The 24,938-nt window shown below is 41.1% G+C and overlaps 1 protein-coding gene across 1 annotated transcript; it reads left to right on the top strand.

Annotated features, from left to right (window-relative positions):
- Positions 1-477: 477 nt before the first annotated feature.
- fblim1 (filamin binding LIM protein 1) lies at positions 478-20,723 on the top strand. Its single transcript, XM_036559796.1, has 8 exons — positions 478-802; positions 5,769-6,115; positions 9,798-9,946; positions 13,598-13,706; positions 15,022-15,191; positions 16,359-16,537; positions 17,587-17,707; positions 19,941-20,723. The coding sequence occupies exons 2-8, from the start codon at positions 5,773-5,775 to the stop codon at positions 20,052-20,054; spliced, it is 1,185 nt and encodes a 394-aa protein (XP_036415689.1). The 5' UTR covers positions 478-802; positions 5,769-5,772; the 3' UTR covers positions 20,055-20,723.
- The last annotated feature ends 4,215 nt before the right edge of the window (positions 20,724-24,938 follow it).

The following is a 24,938-nucleotide window of genomic DNA, read 5'->3' as shown; positions in this document are numbered from 1 at the left end:
GAAAAAGAGAGAGATAAGAGAGGAAAAACGGAAAGAGAAAGAGGCCAAAAGAGAGAGAGAGAAACAAAAACCAAGAAATGGGACAGAAAAAGTAAAAGTGAGAAGCAAGACAGAGAGAAAAAGACAGAGAGAGAGAGGGAGAGGAAAGACAGCGGGAGAGAGGGACATTGACAGAATGTGAGAGAGGGAAGAGAAAGAGAATGAGAGAAATAGGAAAGAGAGAGAGAGAGAGAGAGAGAGAGAGCTGGAAAAGGCAGGTACAGTCACATCCTGTTGCGTTTCAAAAGATAAAGGGGAGGAGGGGGAGGAGGGGGAGGAGGGGGCACTGTGAGTGGGCGAGTTTGGGGTGGTTTGTCAGTGATTAACTGTTCACCTTTTACGGCTGGGAAAGCAGAGCTGTCATTCAGAGAGAGAGAGAGAGAGGGAGAGAGAGGGAGAGAGAGAGAGAGAGGGAGGGAGGGAGAGGGGGAGGAAGAGGAGGAGCATGGGAGCAAGAGCGGACGAACAAGGGAGGGAGGAAAAGGAGTGGCCTTGTGCAGATATCTGCCTCTCTCTCTCCCTCTCTCTCTCCCTGCCTCTCTCTCCCCCTGCCTCTCTCTCTCTCTATGACGGTCTGGGAGTGACAATAGGATAAGGAGGGCCAGTAGTACAGAGAGAGAGAGAAAGAGAGGAAAGACGGAGGGAAGGAGAGACAGAAAGGGGGGTAAACAGCAGAAAGAGAAAGAGAGAGAGAGGGCAGAGAGGACGAGGAAGAGAGAGAGAGACGGGGCAGAGAGAGAGAGGGATAACGTCCGTATCTCAGGTATGTGCTGTGTAAACTCTGTAAAGAATGACTGGCCTGGACTTTGGTGTCTGTCCAGTTACTTTGAACACGATCAGCGTGTCTTAAGTGTGTTTCATCTGACTGAACTCAGCCAGTTAGATTAGATTTTTAACACAAAGATGAAACTGTTTCAATAACTTAAAAAGAGTGGGATGTCAGTGAATACATTATCAGGAAAGTGTGCCTTATTAGAAACCTTTAAAGGGCCCATATCCTGCATTTTCTGCTTTTGTGTAGCAAAAAACCACCATAACTTATATCACCATTTTCCAGTCTCTCTTTTCCCGTTAGAATTAAAGAGGCTGTTTTTGCTACTGTGCCTTTAAGACTGTATATGTAAATGAGCTCTGTTCTGATTGGCTGTGACTCATTCAGAGAGCAGGCCGGGCTGAAACACTCCTTACAGCTTCAGCATGAGTTGGCGGAGCTAAACTGACGCAGGCTGGAAGGGTGGATGTTTGTATATGTGTTGGTTTTTGTGACATCACAAACAGGGTGAATTCAAAACCGTCTGTTTTTGCAGATTATTTTTGATAGTTTTTATATATTCTAACAATATATCGCTGCTGTCTGAACAAAACCTCATATCTCCAAAACGGTAACTTTACAGGAGAAGGAAAAGAGGTACTTCACTTTTAATGTAAGTCAATGGAACCAGAATGTTTTCCAAGGAATTTTGGGCCGCTTTCTTTTGGTCCATCCTTCATGAAATTTACACACAATATAAAGAACAACAGGTATTTTAATTATTTCAAAAACTGAAAAACGACAAAAATGGAGATACAAGGCTTTGTTTCTGACAGCAGCGACATACAAGCTAGATCAAACTTCCATTTCAAGAAAGGTGAGTTAAATATGTTTTTTATGATATGGGCCCTTTAATATATTACTAATAGTTAGTGCCACCACAAAAACGGAAGGCAGTATATGATTATATGATCAAAATAGGTTTATGTTATCACTATTTTGCAGTGGTGAAACTTGATTATTAGAATTTTAGAGCTAGGCCTTCAGTTCAGGCCATACATTTCCAGAAAATACTTATCTACAACAGTGCAGTGTTCTGCTAGTGCCTCTATGGGGCTCTAGTAGTATATTAGCACTAAGCTACCAGTAATTCACATGAACATTTAATGGCCGTTCTAGATTAAACATGGTCATTTGGAGCTTGTAAAGTCATTCTGTATGTTTTATCTGAAGCTTGTAACAGTTATTATCATATATCTGAGCTTGTATGTATCAGTTTTACAGTGACTCTTTCAGTAAAGAGTCCTGCATAGAGCTGCTGTCACTGTTTTCCATTCATAACAACTAAGCGGAACACTACTCAGACTATGGCTCGTATTCACACATATCTAGAACTTCCAGAAGGGCTAGAGTGACATTTTCCCCATCCATTATAAATCAAAGCGTGATTGGTCGGTTCCTCTGTCACTTCTTTACTATGTTGGTAGTTAATCTAAAGTGTAAGGCCTTCAGTCCAGCTCCTGAAGTCCTGACCAATGGCTGAGGAGCTTGGTAGGTTAGTCCCAAGGTGAAACAAAGGCTAAAGGTGTTGACTCACTATTAGCTTATAGACTTACTGGCCACTCTTAGAAACGCCCACCCTGTGCTTCCACCCACTGGCCACTTTATTAGAAACACCTAACTTGAGCTTCCACTAACTGGCCACTTTATGTTTATGTTTTACCTGAAGTTTGTAACAGACATTATCAGATATCCGAGCTTGTATGTATCAGTTTTACAGTGACTCTTTCAGTAAAGAGTCCTGCATAGAGCTGCTGTCACTGTTTTCCATTCCTAACAACCAACCGGAACCCTGCTCAGACTATGGCTTGTATTCACACATATCTAGAACTTCCAGATGGGCTAGAGTGACATTTTTCCCACCCATTATAAATCAAAGCGTGATTGGTTGGTTCCTCTGTCACTTCTTTACTATGTTGGTAGTTAATCTAAAGTGTAAGGCCTTCAGTCCAGCTCCTAAAGGCCTGACCAATGAGCAACTTGGCTGTATCTACCTAGATACCACAGAGAGAACAATCCTGATTGGATAATTTTCTGTTTGGCATTTTTAACCCTTTTGTTTCCAACAGTAACTACTACAATACTTATAAAGTTTAAATACAACAAGTATGATGATGATTCTGTTGAATAAAAATAAGCTGAAAATTGCAGACATGTATTTTTTTACTTCACAGAAATCTTCTCTGTAGACCAGACGGCCCTGAGAGTTCCCCACTGCTATTTTAGCATGTTTTGTGGTCGGCCACAAGAACCCAGTATATATCCGCCACAGAATGTGCAAGTAGAATAGATATTTGTCTTAAATAAGACAATATGTGGGTTGTGTTAAAGGAGAAGTGGTTCCCAAATGTCGTCAGTCAACAAAGATGTTTGCTGTCGTCTTTAGTTTTAGCACAGGAGCTACGAGGCTATTGTAACTAATAAGTAATAGAAGCACAGACACCACCAGCTAGCACTGCACAAACCATGTTCTTTCCTATTGTTATTGATAAGTGTTTTATACAGTGTCAGAAACCACATAATGAACTCCACACGCTACAGGAGTGACTTCACAGACTGTAACATGCTCATACGCTTCACTGCGCCTGTCTTGTTACATTTCCAAGAGCCGTGGAGATTGACAATTGTGGTTTTGTGGGCTAAAGATAAACATGAAGCCAAGATAAAGCTCAGCTGACATGAAGTCACCTGTCATTCCACTGAGCTCTGTTACACGCCCTGCTGTACGCGCTGTGTTAAGTGACGAACTGATTAGACAGGTTAGTCTCCAGGTGAAACAAAGGCTAAAGGTGTTGACTCACTAGTAGCTTATAGACTTACTGGCCACTTTATTAGAAACAGCTACCTTGCGCTTCCACTGATTGAACGCTTTATTAGAAACACCTACCTTGTACTTCTACTCACTGGCCACTTTATCAGAAACACCTACCTTGTGCTTCCACAAAGTGGCCATTTTATTAGAAATACCCACCTTGTACTTCTGCTCCCTGGCCACTTTATTAGAAACACCTTGTAGTTCCACTAACTGTCCACTTTATTATAAACATCTAGCTTGTACTTCTGCTCCCTGGCCACTTTATTAGAAACACCTTGTAGTTCCACTAACTGCCCACTTTATTATAAACATCTAGCTTGTGCTTCTATTCACTGGCCACTTTATTAGAAACACCTGCCTTGTACTTCCACTACCTGGCCACATTATTAGAAACACCTACCTTGTGCTTCCACTTACTGGCCACTTTAGTAGAAACACCCACCTTGTGCTTCCACTTACTGCTCCACAAGGTAAAGCTACAAGTTAGGTGTTTCTAATAAAGTGGTCAGTGAGTGGAAGTACAAGGGACGCGTTTCTGATAAAGTGGCCAGTGAACATTGACCAGTAAAACCAACCTCATTAGCAGCATTATTAGCTTTAGCTATCATTGCTCACTGTGTGTTTCATGGGCTCCGCTACAGAAGAGCACTTTAAAGGTTCAGTATGTAACACTGTCTTGTTTGTCGTTCACATGTTTGCAGCTTGCTGCCAGCCATATGGCAAGTTGTGACATCGTAACAGGAAGTAGTGTCCACATGTGGCCTCACTATATGGGGCTTGTAAACATGCCTGTAATTCCTCTGGAATTAAACGTTGTAAACAAATGCTGTTCATTTGCAAGAATGAGAAACTCCTGACTTGATTTGATGGAATCCGTGAACCTTTAAAGCGCTGACTGAAGCATTTCCTTCAGAAAGGTTGTTGGCTTTTGTTTTAAAAAGGACGTGATTTAGTTAAAGGGTTAGTTTTAGCAGCATTTTAATAATAACAACTAATAATTTATGATAATAAATTATCAAAAACTTTCACTCTGTGCTGTCCACACTGTCTGAGGTATTTATTCACTTCATAAGTAACTGTTTTGAGTCATTTCATTTTTGGAAGATTTAGAAGACGCTTTGCAGGGTTTTGTGCGGGAGCTGTGAGACTAATAGCTAACCATTAAAAGACACTTCAAAATGGACATAAATACAGACAAATTCAGGCTTTATAAAAGCTTTTTGGCTGTGCAACATGCCACAGGCTGATATTCGTGATAAAGCAGCTAAATGTCCTAATATAGCAGCTCTGCAGTGGCTGAGTTTCTCTGGGCCTGTTAGTCCACTCTAATCAGCACAACACAGCTGAGTAATGAAACCACAGCCACCACCAACACAACCCCCCTTACACACACACACACACACACACACACACACACACACACACACACACACACACACATAGACACTCGGACATTCAGCTGCAGCTGCTAGGCCAGTGGCTAATTTGCATCAACAGATGTGCTGCACTCTTTAAACCAATACAGTTGATCAATAAATCAATAAGGTAAATCAGTTCAGTTTTATTGATGGACACTTCTTTGTTTAACAGCAAACTGAACCACTGAGGTTTCTCCTGAGAGGCTTACTATCAATTACTGAACATCTACTATCAATTATTCAGTATCTTTTATACATTATTCAATATCTACTATGAATTATTCAGTATCTGCTTCGCATTGTTCAGTATCTACCATAAATTATTCAGCAGCTACTATAAATTATTCAGAATCTACTATGAATTATTCAGTATCTACTATAGATTACTCTGTCTACTATGAATTTTTAGCAACTACTCTAAATTACTGTGAAATATTCAGAGGATGTGTAAGTTATGACTGCTGTCATTCTGCCTTTTTTCCTTTTTTTGCACAATTTGAAAAGCTGTCATTTACATTGTCTGAGTGTTGATGCTGAATGGCCCATTAGAATAGAGGTGGAGTAAAATATCGTTATATTAACATCCATTAAAGTTTAGAATGCTTTCTTATATCCTGTTTTAGAGACAGGAAGTTTTGTTATAATATGACGAAATTCATTTTTACTTATTTTCGTTTACTTTCAGCACTATGGCCTCTGCTGCCCCCCAGAAGAGGATGGTCTCCTCAGTGTTCATCACACTGGCCTCCCCTTACAGAGCCACGGTCACTCCGACCCCCCAGATCCTGACCCCTCCACCCCAGATCCAGCACACTGCCGTCCCCCTCAGCCCCACCGGGACTCAGCGGAGACCCTCCGCTTCCTCCAGCGCATTCCAGGACAGCACCGGGTCTCCCATCCCAGCCAGCCCTCTTCGAGCACAGGCTAGGACCGGACCTCTGTCGCCCGCGCCGGAGACCCGTTACGCTCACCCTGACCCTCCATCCAGACCGGTGGACACACGGCAGCGCAAACAGGACAGAAGCCCAGGAGGTAAACAATAAACAAACAATACAGTTTCACTTCAAGGCTTTCTTCAAGAGAATAGACTCTGTAGCAAAACTGATGTTTAAAGTCAACCTGAAATGAAAACTGACCTTTAATGACCTTGTTAGTTCATATCTATAGGCATGTAAAGCACAATTCATCATATCATATTATTCAGAAGATTAAATTCTTGTTTTTCTGTAATCTTCCTTCACAAAAAAGACGTGAAAAAACATGAAAATAAATAACACTATATGGACAAAAGTATTGGGACACCTACACATCACACCTACAGGAGCTTTAATGACGTCCCATTCTAAATCCATAGGCATTAATATGGAGTTGGTCCCCCTTTACAGCTCTAACAGCTTCCACTCTTCTGGGAAGCTTCTACAAGATGTTGGAGAGAGTCTGAGGGAATTTCTGCCAATTCAGTTAAAAGAGCATTTGTGAGGTCAGACACTGATGTTGGATGAGAGGGCCTGGCTCACAGTCTCCGTTCTAGTTTATCCTAACGGTGTTGGATGGGGTTGAGGTCAGGGCTCTGTGAGGGCCAGTCAAGTTCTTCCACACCAAACTCACCCAGCCATGACTTTATGGAGCTGCTTTGTGCACTTTGATCTTAGGCTTGTGTGCCATGGAAACCCATTTTGTGAAGCTCCTGATATGCGGTTCTTTTGCTGATGCTGCTTCCAGGGACAATTCGAAACTTGTTAATGAGTGATTCCGTGTGTTTTTTAGCACTCGGCGGCCCCTCTCTGTGGGTCTGCGTGGTCTACCCACTTCGTGGCTGAACTGTTGTCACTCCTAGACGCTTCCATTTAACAATAATAGCACTTACAGTTGTCTGGGGCAGATCTAGCAGGACAGAAATCTCACAGACTGACTTGTGGTCAGAGGCAGCATCCTATGACAGTGCTGTTTAAAGTCACTCAGCTCATCAGTGCGACCCTCTACTGCCAGTGTTTGTCTATCGAGACTACATGGCTGTGTGCTTAATTTGATCCACCTGCTAGCAATGGGCGTGGCTGAAACACCTGAACTTAATCAGGAGGGGTGTCCCAACACCTTTGTCCATTGTGTGTTTATATCGTCACTGTTATTCACCAGTATCTCCAAAATGGTAACTTCACAGGAGAGGGCAAAACCTTCTTAACTTTTAATGTAAATGAATGTAAAGAGAGTTTATTCCAAGTGATTTTGGAGGGTTTGTTTTGCTCCATTCATCATGAAATTTTCACACAATAGGACTGGACCCTGGACTTTTGTCTAGATCAGTCCACTACAATCACAGTAACCCCTCACTATTAGCTAGTTAGCAAGCTAGTTAATTAGCCAGGCTGTCCATCTGTTACCTTAGTTTACAAGGAGAAGTCACGATTTACCTTTCCCGGTTGTCATCATTACGGCAGCATTTGCCATTGACCACGCGTTGAGGATACAGTGGACAGCCAACATTTCTAGATATGTGCACTAGATATATCTAGTACTCACCCGGCACATGCCATTCATCCCAGGTGGTCTCCATTCATTTATATATGGCACTACATTTGAAATATCAATGCAGCTGGGCTAATATTTTTATGCTGTTTCTCTCAGCGACCCCCAAAGTAACGGCCCACTGGGAATTGTTAGGTTTTCCCAATGGCCGATCCACCCATAGCCCCCATCATGGAGAGAAAACACTAAGCTAGCTCAGAGAAAATATTACATCAATACAGCTACAGCCGGAAGTAAACTGAAAGACAAAAACTGTTGATGTAGCATATTTTAGTCATTCATGAGGAAATGATGTGTCTGAATGGAGTAAATCAAACCACTTTAAGAGAGCAAGACGCGCTAATCGTTAAAAACATCGTCATCAGACTCTCATAACTGCCTGGTTACGACCCTGATTGGAGATTTTCACCATAAGGCATAAATGATGCTTTATCAGTGATGGCTGTCTCACCTTCCACAACTGGGTGGTCAGAAGGAGAGGCGTAGCCAGGACGTCAGTGCCACACTGGTATGAAGCATGGCCACCTCTGGCCACCTCTTGGCTACGCCTTTGCTTAAGGGGAAGAATTTGATGAATAACAATGTACACATTTCTTTCTTTTTACCCCAAATGCAGTCAGTCCACCAAGACTTGTTTGGTTCTTTAGTTTTAGCGTGCAACGCTAATGTAGCTAACAAGCATAGATATCCATATCTAGATGCCGCATTGTCTGCTGTTCTCTATCTGAGGCGATACGTCTGTACGTCCGCCATGTTGGAGAGGTCAAGATCCGCTTGTGAACAAACTCGATTGTATTGAGAGACGAAGAGTCTCAGGATTAAATCAGCCACAACTTCCTTATTACTCAACTGATTTTCACCAAATCTGTCTAGTTATAATCCTCAGACACAGATTAATCCAGGCTGCACGGATCTGCTCTCTGTATCTTTTATTACTGTAATAACTGATCGAGCTAATTAGCCGTCCGGACCAGCAGGAAAGAATTCAGTCTGCACCTGACGTTAAAAACCGAGTTTAGCGCGAGAAACATAATCAGACTCATCAGTAAATCCATCAATGAGTGAATCACTTCTAATCTTAATACACATAAAAATAAAATAAACCCCCCAAAACACAGTAAGAAGGACGAAGCTGAAGTTGGCTTCCTAGTCACAGCTTCTTGTTTGAGTTTTCCCATTCCACCTTAAATGGTACAGCAGTCACTTTCTGGTGCCTGAAGCTGCACCATTTAAGGTGGCATGGGAAAATTTGAACAAGAAACTAACTTCAGCTTTGTGTAATAAGTTGCTGATGTTAATCTATTATGAATATCTACATGGATTAAGGAATGCTATAACTTACTGAGCTACAAACCTTTAACCATCTGCTACATAAAGTTAAGATCCCTTGAATAGACTGTCAAATTAAATAGGTTCAATATAAAACCACATCAACAGGTTCTTTGTGCATCACCAACCACATAAATATCACACAGACATGAGTGTGGATCACTGCGTTCCCTCTGTTATATAATCCTATCCCACTTTCTGAGTGGAATATTCCTGAAATAGTGTAATTTTGGACAGTGTCTTTCTTAAACTGCCGCTCTGTAATGGTACTGAATGCAGTCCAGCAGCGATGTTGACCTCCCTAAAATGGTGGCGCCGTTGACGTGCCTGGCTGGACCCAACTCAGCATCTAGGCATGTATATCTATGCTAACAAGTACAAGCAGGATAACAGCCCGGAAGGTAAAGAAACTGATCAAACAGAGTGTACACCTGCGTTTCACTTGAAGGAGAGCATTCCATGCTGGTCTAAGCTGGTCTATTCTGGTTTCTGCTGGTCTGATGCTGGTTTAGCTGGTCAGTCACTATCAGGTCATGCTGATTGAACAGCATTCTAGCATCCAAAACACAACATGGTTGAGGTCAGTAAGTGATGATTTAGGCATACAGTTAGCACCATGCTAATCAGTGAGGTTTAAGCTTCCATTACTTGTTAGCTGCATTAGCTTCGTAGCTTGTAGCTTTTTCCCTGAACTCTTACTGTAAGGTTAGATATCTTAGATGCTGTTAACTTTCTTATCGCATATATTACATTTTAATATTCTGAACATTCCCTTTTCAGCTCGTCCTCCATAATTAATGTTTTAGCACTTTTAGCTAATATTGCTGATGTATTGGGTTGTTTGTTTTTGTTCTCTCAGAGTTTTTCCCCCCTCCTCCTCCCCCTGCATCTTTGGACTCAGAGGAGAGTGATGAACTGGTTGCCCCCTCACACCAACCACTCACCACCCCCACCCCCGCCTGCCCTCCAGCTGACCCCAAACACAGACCACCGGCCTCCACAGGCGAGGTGAGCTGCCCTCACAACGGTTACATCCGAGTTCGCATTACAAACAAATCACACACTTAAAGGTGTATAAAGAGGGACATGAAGCATTAAAAGAGGTGACAGAATATTCATTCATTTATATTAAATATTTAACAATACTTTAATCTTCACTAAATATTAAATGGTCACAAAAGATTAGACTGAAGTTATTACACTGTTTAAAATAAAGGCTTGTTAATGGTTCTTGGCTTGGCTAGGAGAAAACCTTGAAAACCTGGAATAGAACTTACATGTGTGGAGGTTCTTTAACTTTAAAAAGGTTCTACACACTAAAACGTCACAGATCTCACTTAGAAACATGATTTCACTCTCGACACATTTGAAAAACAGTGTGCAATACTAACATATCGTTGCTTTTGGGACAAAACCTCATATCTCCATTTTTATCGTTTTTCATTTTTTAGGCAGTTGGCTTTTATGTTGTGTCAGAATTTCATGATGAATGGACCAAAATAAATGGTCTAAAATGACTCTGAAAAAAATATTTCTCCATTTACTTCCATCCGAAGTTAAGAACTTTTTTCCTTGTCCTCTAAATTTACCTTTTTGGAGACACAAGGTTTCATTCTGACTGCACCTATATATTACTTGTAGCATGTATACACTGTGATATAGTATATTTCCAGTCAAAACAGCCATACGGTACAAATGAACTTTTTAAGAGAGATTGAGGGGTTTAGAAGTAAGATAATCCACTTGTATAAGAAAGCAGAAAGACAAAGAAAAACAAGTGAAAAAAAACAGTTTCCAGAACTGCAGTTCAAAAACTGTTTAAAAGCTACAGAGAAAATCCTAACAACCACCTGGAAGAGCTGTTAGACCCCAAAACTGCCCCCATCAAATAAACAGCACTTAAAGCTTTCATCTCTGAGAGAGAGGAGAAAATCAAGCTGCTTCAGATCTGAAAACATCCACAGGTGTTTCTGTCCATCCTTCCACTGTGAGAAGACGACTCAGCGCTGTGGGTCTGAAAGGATGTGTAGCTGATCAAGAAGAACCTCACTGAGAAAAGGAGACGGACACATCAAACAAAGAAGCTGAACGATGGACTGACCACCCCAGAGTCCAGACCTCAACACCACTGAATGTGTTTGATTACTTCAGAAAATGATCAACCAGCTTCTAAGACTGAACTTTGGAGGTGTGTCTGCAGATTCTCTGAGGAACTGAAAGTGAGGCTCCTGAAAAGAATGGAAGCTGGAATGAAGGGAAAGAGTGGAGACACTAAATACTGAAAATGAATCTGTTAATGGTGATTTATAAAAATCACACAGAGCAACAAATCTGTAGAACTGCATCAGAATCAGCCACAGCGTGTCTCCACAGTGGGTCTATGAGTTTTAGTCTCTGGTCATGTAAGGGTTAACACATGAAGCTAAGCCCCTGATTAGCTGAGCTGGTGTTAAACAAACACGTCTCCAGGATGGATCAGATAAGAAGAGGCAGCGCTGCGGAGCAGGCCGGCCTCCAGCATGCCTCGACGGGCAAGCTTTAACTCCGTCCCAGTGAAACACTACACCTCTCTTTATTTTATTACTTACTGTGAGTTATATTGTGCAATGCTGTAGCGGCTGACTGGCTCACTGGCTGTATTAATCCAAAGAAAAGGCAGCATCAGGTTATCTACAGCCTGCTGACTCAGGGATAGAGTTTATGAGCTTTAGCTGCCCACATAAAAGAGGCCCACAGGATCAGCTGTGTGGGACACACTCACTGTAACTGCAACAGTTCAATTAATGTCGAATAATTCAACAAAGAATCTACCGCACACAGTCCGCCCCTATATTTGATCGTTATCTGAAGTTCGCTTCTTTAATCTTGCACTAGAGCCATGAAGCTAATGTAGCTAAGAAGTAATGGAAGCTTATACCACAACTATTAGCATGGAGCTACTTCATGTGCTCAACTCAAAGCGTTGAGCTGTTAAAGTCTCAGGAAACACAGTGTAAATTATTCAAAATGTTGGTAAGATAAAAAACTGAGTGTCAAGTTAAACATTCAGCAAAGCTTGAATGAAAAAGAAAGATAGAAATATATGGTGACATATATAAATAAAAATAATGCGTGGTCACGACTTAGTAAGACATGGGAACAAGATAATTAAGTCATGGCCATGACTTAGTAAGGCATGGGATCAAGATCCCAATGCGTGTCCACAACTGAGTAAGGCGTGAGAACGAGATCCTAATGCATGGCCACGACTTAGTAAGGCATGATCTTGTTTCTACACCTTACTAAGTTGTGGCCATGACTAAATTATCTAATTCCCACACCTTAATAAGGCGTGGCCACACATTGTTTTTATTTATATGGGATGTCACCAGAAGGGCTCCGTAGGAAACACAGTGTAAATTATTCAAAATGTTTGTAAGATAAAAAGTGTCAAGTTAAACATTCAGCAAATCTGAATGAAAAAGAAAGATAGAAATATATGGAGCCCCGCAGGTGACATCTGTATAAATAACAATAATACGTGGCGACAACTTAGTAAGGCGTGGGAACAAGATAATTAAGTCATGGCCACGACTTAGGAAGGCATGGGAACAAGATAATTAAGTCATGGCCACAACTTAGTAAGGCATGGGAACAAAATCCTAATGTGTGGCCATAGCTTAGTAAGGCATGATCTCGTTCCCACGCCTTACTAAGTCGTGACCATGGGAACAAGATCCTAATGCGTGGCCATGACTTAGTAAGGCATGGGAACAAGATAATTAAGTCATGGCCACAACTTAGTAAGGCGTGGGAACAAGATCCTAATGCATGGCCATAGCTTAGTAAGGCATGATCTCATTCCCACACCTTACTAAGTCATGACCACGACTTAATTATCTCATTCCCACGCCTTACTAAGTCGTGGCCACACAATATTTTACAACCCCATTTCCAAAAAAGTTGGGACGCTGTGCAAAATGTAAATAAAAACAAAACGCAATGATGTGCAAATCATTTAAACCCTGTATTCCATTGAAAATAGTATAAAGACAACATATCTAATGTTGAAACTGAGAAATTTGATTGTTTTTTGAAAAATATTTGACCATTTTGAATTTGATGCCAACAACACGTTCCAAAAAAAGTTGGGACGGGTGCAAATAAATAAAATAAGGCAGATGTTACATACATACATACATTCAGTTACACCTACAGCTCCCTTACCAAGCTGTTTAAAAGTATTTTAAATTGACGAAAAGGTGAGAGTTGTTGGATTTTGTAAAGCTGAATGATGTTTTTAGAAACAGTCATTATTTCTAATACATATTTCATTTGTTCTGCCTGTAAGGATGAAATGTGGGGTGGAAGCTGTTTCAACAGAGCTTTGCAAACAAAAAAAATGTCGCTGCCTTCTAATGTACGAAAAAGACAAGTCACCTTTGCAGCACAGCTCACAGTGCTGGGTTTTAGGTCTGTGCTCTGTTTAATATTCACTTGGTGTTGAGTTTTAAAACCGCTGTGAAGATTTCCTGTAAATTATATCTTATATGGCCAATAAAAACAGTTCTAAGTCCATTTCTTGCCTCCCAAGTGTGATGATAAGTGAACTGGTAGCTTTGTGTTTGCCAGTTTACCAGGTTATGCATTCATAATTCTGCCGCTGTACCTCTTGTCCAGGTCTCTGTAGCTGGCAGCTGGCCTGTGGAGACACTGCCCCCTGCTGACGGCAGACAGGACGAGCCATATGGAGAACTTCTGATCAGCGGTGAAGAGGAGATCAAACCAGGTTAGTCAACACAAACTCAAATCACTGTGACCTCTGTTATTTAGTCATGTGTAGTGTTACACCTTTAACACGGTACACAGTACTGTACAACTGTGCATTTCATTTTTGCACTACTTATATAATGATGTACTGAACTGATTCAGATCACATGAATTAAATGCATATAACACAGTTACTGCAAAAGGTAGATAATGTGCTTTGGGTTATATGTTCTCTTAAGAAATCTTTCAGTCGAACTATACGGCTAAAAAGGTCTTTTTATCACTTATTCACTGAGCAATAAATTTAGTCTTTTGGTCACATGGAACCACTGATTTTAAAGAAAATAAACAATCCAAATTTAATTGTGAATAAAACTATGAAAATTATCCGTAATCAGAAACACTTGATTACTGTACAATGTTCATTCAATTTATAATAGCACTAGCTTTCACTCCTTTAGACCAAATTCTATGGCATTTTTCCTCAATATACTAAACGTAGTAGTTGGACATGAATGGTTTAATGTGGAAATGATGTGAATCAAGTAAATATGTCACACACTTGTATTTGTCAGTAAAACTGTGAGTAAATGTACCAAAAACCAAAGTCATAATTCAAACATTACCATTTTCCACCCATCCTTTACAGGGCTGGCCCATATCCTACATTTTCTTGTATTTTATATTTATGCCAGAGGTCCACTTTGAGACTTGACGATGACGTATGTGCCAAAAACAGTCGTAATTCATTTTTTCACGGCCATTTTCTAATCTCTCTTTAGCTCTTACAATTAAACTGTTTGTTACTGCGCCTTTAAGACTGATAGATGTAAATGAGCTCTGTTCTGATTGGTTGTGTCACTTTCAAAAGCAATGTGAGCCAAAACACTTCTTATAATTTCAGTGTGAATAGGCGAGTCTAAACTGCTGTAGGCTAAATAGAGGAATATATGTGGCCTAAATAATTTGGGTTTTGTGACATCACAAAAACAGTGACTGAAAAACGGGTTGTTTTCTCAGATTAGTGTCCATATCTGGACGGAGCTTTTTAAAACTTTAAACATATTTACATATTACATCAAACAGTTTTACGTTTAAAAATTGGATGTTGAAACTGCTATAAGATAAATAGGCAGATATATGCAAACATTATGTTTTTTGACATCACAAAAACAATAAATTTGAAACGGGCTGTTGCGCCTGTGTTTGTTTCTTTGTCAGCAGCACCGCAAAACAAAGGATTTCTTTGCACAGTGAACTCTCTGTGCATATGACAGGAAAAATGTGACTAATTGATTTGTGTGTGTGTGTGTGTGTGTGTGTGTGTGTTTCAGATGTGTGTGGGTTCTGTCGGAAGCCTGTAGCTCTGACGGAACCAGCCATCGAGGCCTTGAACAGGACGTACCACAGCAGCTGTTTCCAGTGCAGGCAGTGCCACACGCCTCTCGCTGGGAAAATGTACTACAACAAGGCCGGCATACCGCTGTGTGAGGACTGCTACCAGGTAGGAGCTTCAGACTGAACGTAAAGGGGAATTCCACCTAATTTATCAAAATTTCAGCATAGTTCAGAAGAGTCATTTGGTGTGAAATGGTTCTTTGTAGAGTCTCTTTACCACTATTGCACCCTGGGAGTAAACAAATATGTTCCATACCAGAAACGTTTTGTCCTTAATGTCACTGAACACTAAACTGATATCCTGGCAGGACATCCCACACAAACCAGCAAGCTTTGTCTGGTGTGGTAGTTAAAGTGGAATTCAACCAATTTTTTTTAATTCCACATAATTCGATCAGTGAGATTTAAACAAAAAATCAGTAGTTTGATGTGAAGTGCGGTCTAGAGGAACTTACTGACTTAGTTTTTCTTTACAGTGGTGGTGATAGGAACCAGGGGTCGCCATGACTACAACACAAATATAGACATTTTATTTACTATCCAGAACCACCAGTGAACCTACACGAGTCTTCTGAGTTTATATGGAATGTTGATGATGGAAAATAGTTGATTCCTCTGTCACTTCTTAATTATGTTGGTAGTTAATCTGACATTTATGGCCTTCAGTCCAGCTCCTGAAGTCCTAACCAATGGGAGAGCAGCTCATCTGTATCTGCCTAGATATCACAGCAAAAACAATCCTGATTGGACAATTTTCCAATTTTAAGATTTTAATAAACTTGATAATGAAATTAGAGCATCACTAAAACACTCACAGAGTTTAAATACAACAATCATGATGATTTTATTAAATATAAGTATAAATTAAAAGATTGAACTACAGTTTTTATTTTGTAGTTTGCACCTTCTCTGAAGGTCCAGAAGGCCCTGAAGGTTCCACACTACGTAATTAATTGAAAACACTTTCACACAAACGTTACATCTGGTCTGAGAACCTTAAAACATACAATGAGGCTGTGTTCATTATTGACATGCTATCAAAGGTGATATTTCATTGCAATAATTAGATCTAATATACAGGCAAAGACCTCTATAAAGAGCTATTATTAACATCAGGAAACATTCGTATCACCAAAATAACAGAATAATTATGTTTGGACTGACCGAACAGCAGGGCAGAAAAGGTGGATGTAAGAATGTTTCAGTGTGAGCTTTTCTTCCCGTTATGGTCATTAACACAGTCGCAATCATTCCTGCTGCTGTTCTCCCACAGGCCAGTCTGGAGCCCTGCTGGGCGTGCGGTGAGGTCATTAAGGACCACGTGATCCGCGCGCTGGAGAGAGCCTATCACCCGCCCTGCTTCGTCTGCACCACCTGCAGGCAGCCAATCGGAGAGCAGAGATTCGCCCAAGGGGAGGTGGGAGAGGTGTACTGCCTGCAGGACTATTACAGGTACGGGACGTCCCAAACGGTCAAGATCAGATCACGCAGCTGCATCATGTACAGTATCCTTACAGTCCTGTGCAAATGTTTGCACACCCCTGGTCAAATTCCATGTTTTGTTGGTTTTCTAAGCTTAAATAAGTTACACATCTTTAACAGATAACACTTCTGCACATTTTAATGCACAACTTCTATAGTCTAACATAAAACATAAAATGTGTGGTCACTTTTCCACAGGCCACATTTAAAGATTTATTTATTCTTCGAATAAGTTATATTCAGCAAATTTTAAAAACTGCAGAAGTGTGTTCTCTGTAGAGCATGTGTTAACCTGCATTCATTTAAAAAATCAACAAAACAGACTTTGACTCGTGGCGCCCGGACTTTTGCATATGCCTGTAGGTGTGAGGCAGTCTGGCAAAAAATCTTTAGTTTCAGCATTGGGGTTACAAGGCTAATGTAGCTAACAAGTAATGGAAGCTTATATCCCGCTAATTAGCTTTGTGCTAACTGCGTGTGTGATGACGTGATTACACTAAAGACGGCTGCTCCTACTGTTTTTAGCTATGCTAACATGTTTTTGTCTGTTTTTATGGTTAACAGTATATTATACTATAGCTAAGTGTGGCCCAAGCCATCTGTGGCTGGGAGTCCAAGAGAGCATAACTGTCCTCTCTCTCTGGGTGGGTATGATGGTCCTCCCTCTCCCCAAAATGGCTTAACTCTTTAACCAGTACTTCCAGTAGAAACTCTTTAACCAGTACTTCCAGCAGAAAAAAAACAGAACTGTGAAGGTGGCCTGTTAAACTCTCTTGGACGTGGACGGGCCTGTTAAACTCTCTTGGACGTGGACGGGGCCGACGCTTTGCCATATGATATAAAATGGACAAAATTGCTAAGTGGTGGGCTATAAGCCTCTATTACATGTTAGCAACATTAGGCTTGTAGCTCCAACATAAACCTAAAGAGACTTTAGATACCAAACAGCTTTTGGCTGATTAACTACATTTATTGTGAGATAGTTTTGACCGAACCATCACTTTCCTGTCGCTGTGTAGGAAGTACGCTCCTCAGTGCAGCATCTGTGGAGAACTGATAATCCCTCGAGAAGATGGAACAGACAGCTACACGGTGGAGTGTCTGGGACGCTCTTTCCATGAAGACTGCTACCGCTGTGAGGTCAGTGTGAGGCCTGGATGTGTGTAAATTCACATTTATTTAATTATTCTTTTTTATTTATTAAATGTAATATTTATTCTTATACTATACACTATTTTCTTACATCATGTACTATATTTTTACACTACGTAGTAAGCGCTACATTCTTGCATTAATCAGTATCTCCGTTTTGGTGATTTCCCCTTTCAAACCCTGAAATAATGGTGGACAAAGTTGCTTATAAGCTACAGCAATAAACTGTAAACTGTTCTATAGGTTACAAACTACTCCACCTGTTACACAACTGTTGATACAACCTTATCACTTTCCTCTGCTAGTTGGCTCGTTAGCATGCTAAGGGCTACACGGCCAAAAGAAAGCCACTGCAGCACAGCTCTACTCCAGGTTTATAACCAGACAAAGCAATGACTCACACACTTTAGCTGCGATTCCAAAGTCTGGGCTGCAGCCAAGGTAGTGCGGGTCCTCGGTAGGACTGCCCTATGAAGACTCCTCCTTAGCAGCCTATTGGTCACACAAATGGAGCAGCAATTACAAGGCTGTGTGGTGACGTCACTAAAAAAGGTTCCTCCTCTCGCAATTGTGGCACGAAACTTGTGAGGGAACCGGTGAGAGAAAACGGGGTCTTTTGCATTGAGTTTGTTGCTTTTTCATTTCTTTAAGAAAATGGAGGAGATAAACTACATACATACAAACACTTCTAAATAAAATACGATATATGGACGATATACAACCCCGTTTCCAAAAAAGTTGGGACACTGTGCAAAATGTAAATAAAAACAAAATCCAATGATGTGCAAATCATTTAAACCCTATATTTCATTGAAAATAGAACAAAGACAGCAAATCAAATGTTGAAACGAGAAATTTTATTGTTTTCTGAAAAATATTTGCCCATTTTGAATTTGATGCCAACAAAACGTTCCAAAAAAGTCGGGATGGGAGCAACGAAAAACTGGTAAAGTTGTGTGATGCTAAAAAAAAACACCTGGTGGTTGATTGGCAACAGGCCAGTAACATGATTGGGTCTAAAAGAGCGTCTCAGAGAGGCGGAGTCTTTCAGAAGTAAAGATGAGGAGGGTTCACCACTCTGTGAAAGACTGCACCATCAAATAGTGCAACAATTCAAGAATAACGTTTCTCAACGTAAAATAGCAAAGAACTTCTGCTTTTCATCATCTACGGTACAGAATATCATTAAAAGATTCAGAGAATCTGGAGAAATCTCTGTATGTAAGGGACAAGGCCAAAAACCAGTATTAGATGGCTGTGGTCTTTGGGCCCTCAGACAGCACTGCATTAAAAACAGACATGATTCTGTAGAGGAAATCACTGCATGGGCTCAGAAACACTTCTGAAAAACACTGTCTGTGAAAACAGTTCATCACTGCATCCACAAATGCAAGTTAAAACTCTAAAACGCAAAGAAGAAACCAAATATAAACAGGATCCAGAAATGCTGCCACCTTCTCTGGGCCTGAGCTCATTTAAAATGGACTGAGGGGAAGTGGAAAAGTGTCCTGTGGTCTGACGAATCAACATTTGAAATTCTTTTTGGAAATCATGGACACTGTGTCCTCCGGGCTAAAGACCACCCAGCTTGTTATCAGTGCACAGTTCAAAAGCCAGTATTCATGATGGAATAGGGGGGCATTAGTGCACATGGCATGGGTGAACGATATATACATGTTTTGGCAACATATGCTGCCATCCTTTTCAGGGAAGACCTTGATTATTTCAGCAAGACAGTGTCAAACCACATTCTACATGTATTACAACAGTATTGCTCTGTATTAAAAGAGTCTGGGTGCTAAACTGACCTGCCTGCAGTCCAGACCTGTCACCACTGATAACGAAATGAAAAATATGACAAAGGAGACACCAAACTGTCGGGCACTCAGTAGCAGGAATGTTAGCGCACTGCTACCCAAAACCATTTGCTGTAGAAAAAAGGAAACGTACAGGTGAGTTTTCTTTGCTTTTTTAGTGAAATTCATCCTTCTACTTTCTAAAATTAAAGGAAAGTTCTGGGCGAGAGATTAGAAACTATTTTAAGTTTTAATTTTTAGCCGTTGAGCTCCATCCACCCTCATTCATTGAGGACTCGCTCATGGGCGCCCTCTGCTGTTTTTGATATAACAAGGGAAATAGGAAGTGGCCAGGCTCCTCATAAACCGGCTCTACCGTCTCCTCCTTTATAACATCTCTGGCATTGTCTGTGTTTCTTCCTCAGGGGTGCGGGGTGCTTCTCTCTCCGGAGCCGAATGAACACGGCTGCCACCCGCTGGATGGACAGATACTGTGTAAACCCTGCCACCTTTCTCTGATCCAGACAGCCCAACATTAAAACCTTCTGCACTTGGGGGCTTCGCACTACAGCACACTGAATCCGCTAATGATCAACCAGGAAAGAGGTGGAAGAGAATTTACAGAATTTAAAGCTGCCCAACTGTGATTTTGTCCATTAGTGGAAGAAACAGGCTTCGAAAGAAAAGGCCCCCAAAGCTCATGCACTTGTGGCTAGAATGGCATTACAAGCAATCAGCTTCAGTAGGGCCGTCAAAAACAATGCAAAGGTACATTGTCTCAGAACTACGGCGCCATTCGATGGACAAAAACTCTGCTGGGCTGCTTTAACCTACATTTGGATAAAGATTGTACACGCAAATGCTGCAAAACTGGGAAAGCATAGCTGGGAGAGCAGAGCTTATTTTTTATTTAGTTAGTTTTTACAATGATCCAATAGTTAAAAATTCTTTTAATATTACCTTATTTTTATATTCGCATTTTTTAAACTTTCACTGCATTTATCAATGATGTAACGACACATGTATCAAACATATCTGAGCTAATCTGATATTTTGCACTGTTGTGTTATAATATGCACCAAAGTTCATTACGCCAAAGATATTTATTCATCAGTAAGTCAAATGTTTTTTTTAACTGATGAAATAACATATCAAAATTGCAAAGTATTACTTGATTAAACAAATAAACCAATATGTGCCATATTTTGTTTCTGCTTCAATGTGCATCTCATTAAATATTTCACACCGACATTGATACTGACTATAAGTACATAGCCAAATTTTTAACTAGGAAATTTATATATATATATATAAAATATATATATATGTGGCCAAAAGTATGTGGACACCTGACCATCAAACCTACATGAGCTTCTTGGACATCCAAAACCATGGAAATGTGTCTGTGGTAATTTTGCCCATTTATCCAGAAGAGCATTTGTGAGGTCAGAAACTGATGTTGGACGAGAGGGTCTGGCTCACAATCTCCGTTCTAGTTCATCCCAAAGGTGTTCAGTGGGGTTGAGGTCAGGGCTCTGTGAGGCCACTGGAGTTCCTCCACACCAAACTGGTCACTCCATGTCTTTATGGAGCTGCTTTGTGCACAGGCGTTCAGTCATGCTGGAACAGGAAAGGCTCTTCCTCAAACTGCTGACACAAAGCTGGAGGTGTAAAACTGTGTAAAATGTCTTTATGCTGTAGCATCAACATCACCCTTCACTGGAACTGAGGGGCCCAAACCCTGAAAAACAGCGCAGCCCACCATCCCTCCTCCACCAAACTTTACCATTGGCACAATGCATTCCGGTAGGTAGCGTCATCCTGGCACCCACCAAACCCAGATTCATTATCAGACTGATAGAGAAGCTGATTCATCACTCCAGAAAACACGTTTCCACTGCTCCAGAGTCCAGTGGCGGCGCTTTACACCACTCCAGCCAACGCTTGGCATTGTGCATAGTGATCTTAGGCTTGTGTGCAGCTGCTCAGCCTTAGAAACCCATTTCATGAAGCCCCAGACGCACAGATCAGGCATAACATTCCTTGTTTCTACGCTCATTGTCCATTTTATCAGCTCCACTTACTCTATAGGTGCACTTAGTAGTTCTACAGTTACAGACTGTAGTCCATCTGTTTCTCTGATACTTTGTTAGCCCCCTTTTACCCTGTCCTTCAGTGGTCAGGACCCCCATGGACCCTCACAGAGCAGGTACTATTTGGGTGGTGGATCATTCTCAGCACTGCAGTAACACTGACGTGGTGGTGGTGTGTTAGTGTGTGTTGCGCTCGTCTGAGTGGATCAGACACAGCAGTGCTGCTGGAGTATTTAAACATCTCAGTGTCACTGCTGGACTGAGAATAGTCCACCAGCCAAAAATATCCGGCCAACAGGTTGACCAACAACAAACTGTGCAGCAGCAGATGAGCTGTCGTCTCTGACTTTACATCTACAAGGTGGACCGACAAGGTAGGAGTGTCTAATAGAGTGGACAGTGAGTGGACACAGTGTTTAAAAACTCCAGCAGCACTGCTGTGTCTGATCCACTCGCACCAGCACAACACACACTAAAACACCACCACCACAACGTCAGTGTTACTGCAGTGCTGAGAATGACCCACCACCCAAATAGTACCTGCCCTGTGAGGGTCTATGGGGGTCCTGACCACTGAAGAACAGGGTAAAAGGGGGCTAACAAAGTATGCAGAGAAACAGATGGACTACAGTCTGTAACTGTAGAACTACGAAGTGCACCTATATAGTAAGTGGAGCTGATAAAATGTTATAATACTCACTGTACGAAAACACTCGGTCCGGCTGACCTGACGTGACATGGGTGCTCCCTGCACAGTAAACACAGCCTCTACGGACGGCTCTGTCTGCAGACAATTTCCAAAAAAGCTCTTTTTTTCAAAATAACATGCTGTGCGTCCAAGTCCAGAGCAAAAACATTGGATCAATCTCATATGACTCCCTGCTCCTTACATAGTTCACCACATAGGAATTAAAACACTGGCTCCTGCACCTGTACAGTGCATCATGTGTCTAATAAATAGCCATTTGGGATTCAGCCATATGTGCTCAATTCCATACTGGACATATAGTGCACTATTTTGGTGTAGAATCCAGAACTTGCATAGTGCACTTTATAGGAGGGAGGAGGCCGTTTTGGATTCACACACTGACAAACTGAGCTACAACAGCTTTGCTAATTTGCAACACACTGTACACTAAAAACCAGGTGGTCCATAGACAGTTTTACGACAGCAGTTTACGAAATTACAGTATTTATTTATTTACACCACGCACTTCATTTCAAACGGTGCAAAGTCAGCATATAGGACGTTGATATTACAAATGTCAAAATATGGTTTTTTGCCTCCATTTATGTGTGCTCACCTGTGTAGGAGCAGTGGTTGTGAAATTTGTGAAGTTTGTGAAGCTTGTGTGTGGTTTTGAGTGCTACTTTGAGAAATCAGTTCATGAGATGGCTCCTACTGTGAGACAAGCAGCCAAAATTCCTCAATCTGAGCTTGTTTGTGCAGTTAATTGGGCATCATTTCCTCTCTCACAGCGCACAGCAAATGACAACTAACGAAACAAAAATTTGACCCAAGTATGCAATTCGGATGGCTCCGACCATATCAGGCTTAAAAATGGGCTAAAATTGCACAGCGTATGCCTGGCTTAACCCCATTAACCAGCCGCATCTCTGAAACACGTCAAAACTGAGGTGGATGGGCTACAGCAGCAGAAGACCAGGCTACAGTGGGCGCAGCCTCACCCATATTGGACAGCTGAAGAGCGTAAAATGTTGCCTCATCTGGTGAATCTGCTGTGACATGCAGATGGTCAGAATTCGGTGTAAACAGAGTCCATGAATCCAATCTGCTTTGTGTCAACAGTTCGGGCTGGTTGTGGTGTAATGGCGGAGAAGTGTTTTCTTAGCACACACTGGGCCTCCCAATACCAACCAAGCCTTAGCCTGTCTGAGTATTGTTTATGACCATGTGAATCCCTTTATGGCTGCAGTTTACTGTCTTCTAATGGTACTTCCAGCATGATAATGTACCTCGTCTCTAAGAACCAGTCATCTAAAACTGATTCTATGAACATGACAATGATGTACTTTAGTGGCCTCTCCAGTCACCAGGTCTGAATCCAGTAGAGCACCTTTGGGAGAACCCAAATTCTATTCTAATTTTATATATATATATATATATATATATATATATACCCTGTTCGTCAGTGGTCAGGACCCCCATGGACCCTCACAGAGCAGGTACTATTTGGGTGGTGGATCATTCTCAGCACTGCAGTAACACTGACGTGGTGGTGGTGTGTTAGTGTGTGTTGCGCTGGTCTGAGTGGATCAGACACAGCTGTGCTGCTGGAGTTTTTAAACACCTCAGTGTCACTGCTGGACTGAGAATAGTACACCAACCAAAAGGACTAGAGGATGACCAATACAAACCAAGTACTTGTGTTCTTCTAAACAGCTCATAAAATATCAATTACATTTTTTTTTAAACAAACATTTCTTACTTTTTACTGCATTTATGTTTATTAGTATTTAATTTGTTTATTTTGACCAGGCGGCCCTTTTCAAGTGACATGTTCTGTTGATTTTCTGTAAAGGATGTGTTAATAATAATTAAAACATACTCAAAAAACAACGCACTTCTGTACATTTTAATTCAACAGTTTAACACATTTGGGGAAAAACAACTTTTGTTTTTTTCCCCCAATATGATCAATTCAGTAAATAAGTAGTGTGCTCTAAATTGTGTTCGAAACTATCCAGAAATTCAAGCTTTGCCATATTTAAGAGTTTCTATTACAGAGCCCCTAGGGTGACATGGTGATTATTTTTTTAATAAGACATGGCCACAAATTACTGTACTGAGGCCACAAGTTAACTTTCTCATAACTCTATGGTAATCTGTGACCTCATTATAGTAATTTGCAGCTTCAATGTAATAATTTGGGGCCACAATATACTAATTTGCGGCCATACTATAGTAATTTGCAGCCTTGGTATAGTCATTTGTGCCACATGGCCACAATATACTAATTTGTGGCCTCAAAATAGTAATTTGTGGCGATTATATAACTCATAGCCCCAATATATTAATCTGTGGCCACGTCTTATTAAAAAAATAACCTTATATGTCGCCTTAGGGGCTCTGTATTCTATACTATAGAGGATGTGTTAACATTTCTTTCCCTTAGCAAATGAACATAACAATTTGGAGTGCGCGCACACACACACACACACACACACAAATGTATATATACATATATATGTATTACCCAAATTGTCTGCGACCTCATACTCCCTCCAGCACAGTAGTAATCGAGGACGCGCAGGAAGGTTTCGTGTGCACGCAGCTCGCTCTCGTCACTCGAGTTCACACGCTTTGCG

The sequence above is a fragment of the Colossoma macropomum genome, unplaced genomic scaffold (assembly GCF_904425465.1).
Source record: "Colossoma macropomum unplaced genomic scaffold, Colossoma_macropomum, whole genome shotgun sequence".
NCBI lineage: Eukaryota > Metazoa > Chordata > Actinopteri > Characiformes > Serrasalmidae > Colossoma > Colossoma macropomum.
Note: the sequence above shows the minus strand (reverse complement) of the source record. Positions and strands in the feature narration are given on the sequence as shown.

Bases quoted from the DNA above. Each gene is read 5' to 3' on its own strand.
- fblim1 (XM_036559796.1), top strand. From the start codon at position 5,773: ATGGCCTCTGCTGCCCCCCAGAAGAGGATGGTCTCCTCAGTGTTCATC. The intron at 13,707-15,021 runs GTTAGTCAACAC...TGTGTGTTTCAG, and splicing joins TGAAGAGGAGATCAAACCAG to ATGTGTGTGGGTTCTGTCGG. The intron at 15,192-16,358 runs GTAGGAGCTTCA...GTTCTCCCACAG, and splicing joins TGTGTGAGGACTGCTACCAG to GCCAGTCTGGAGCCCTGCTG.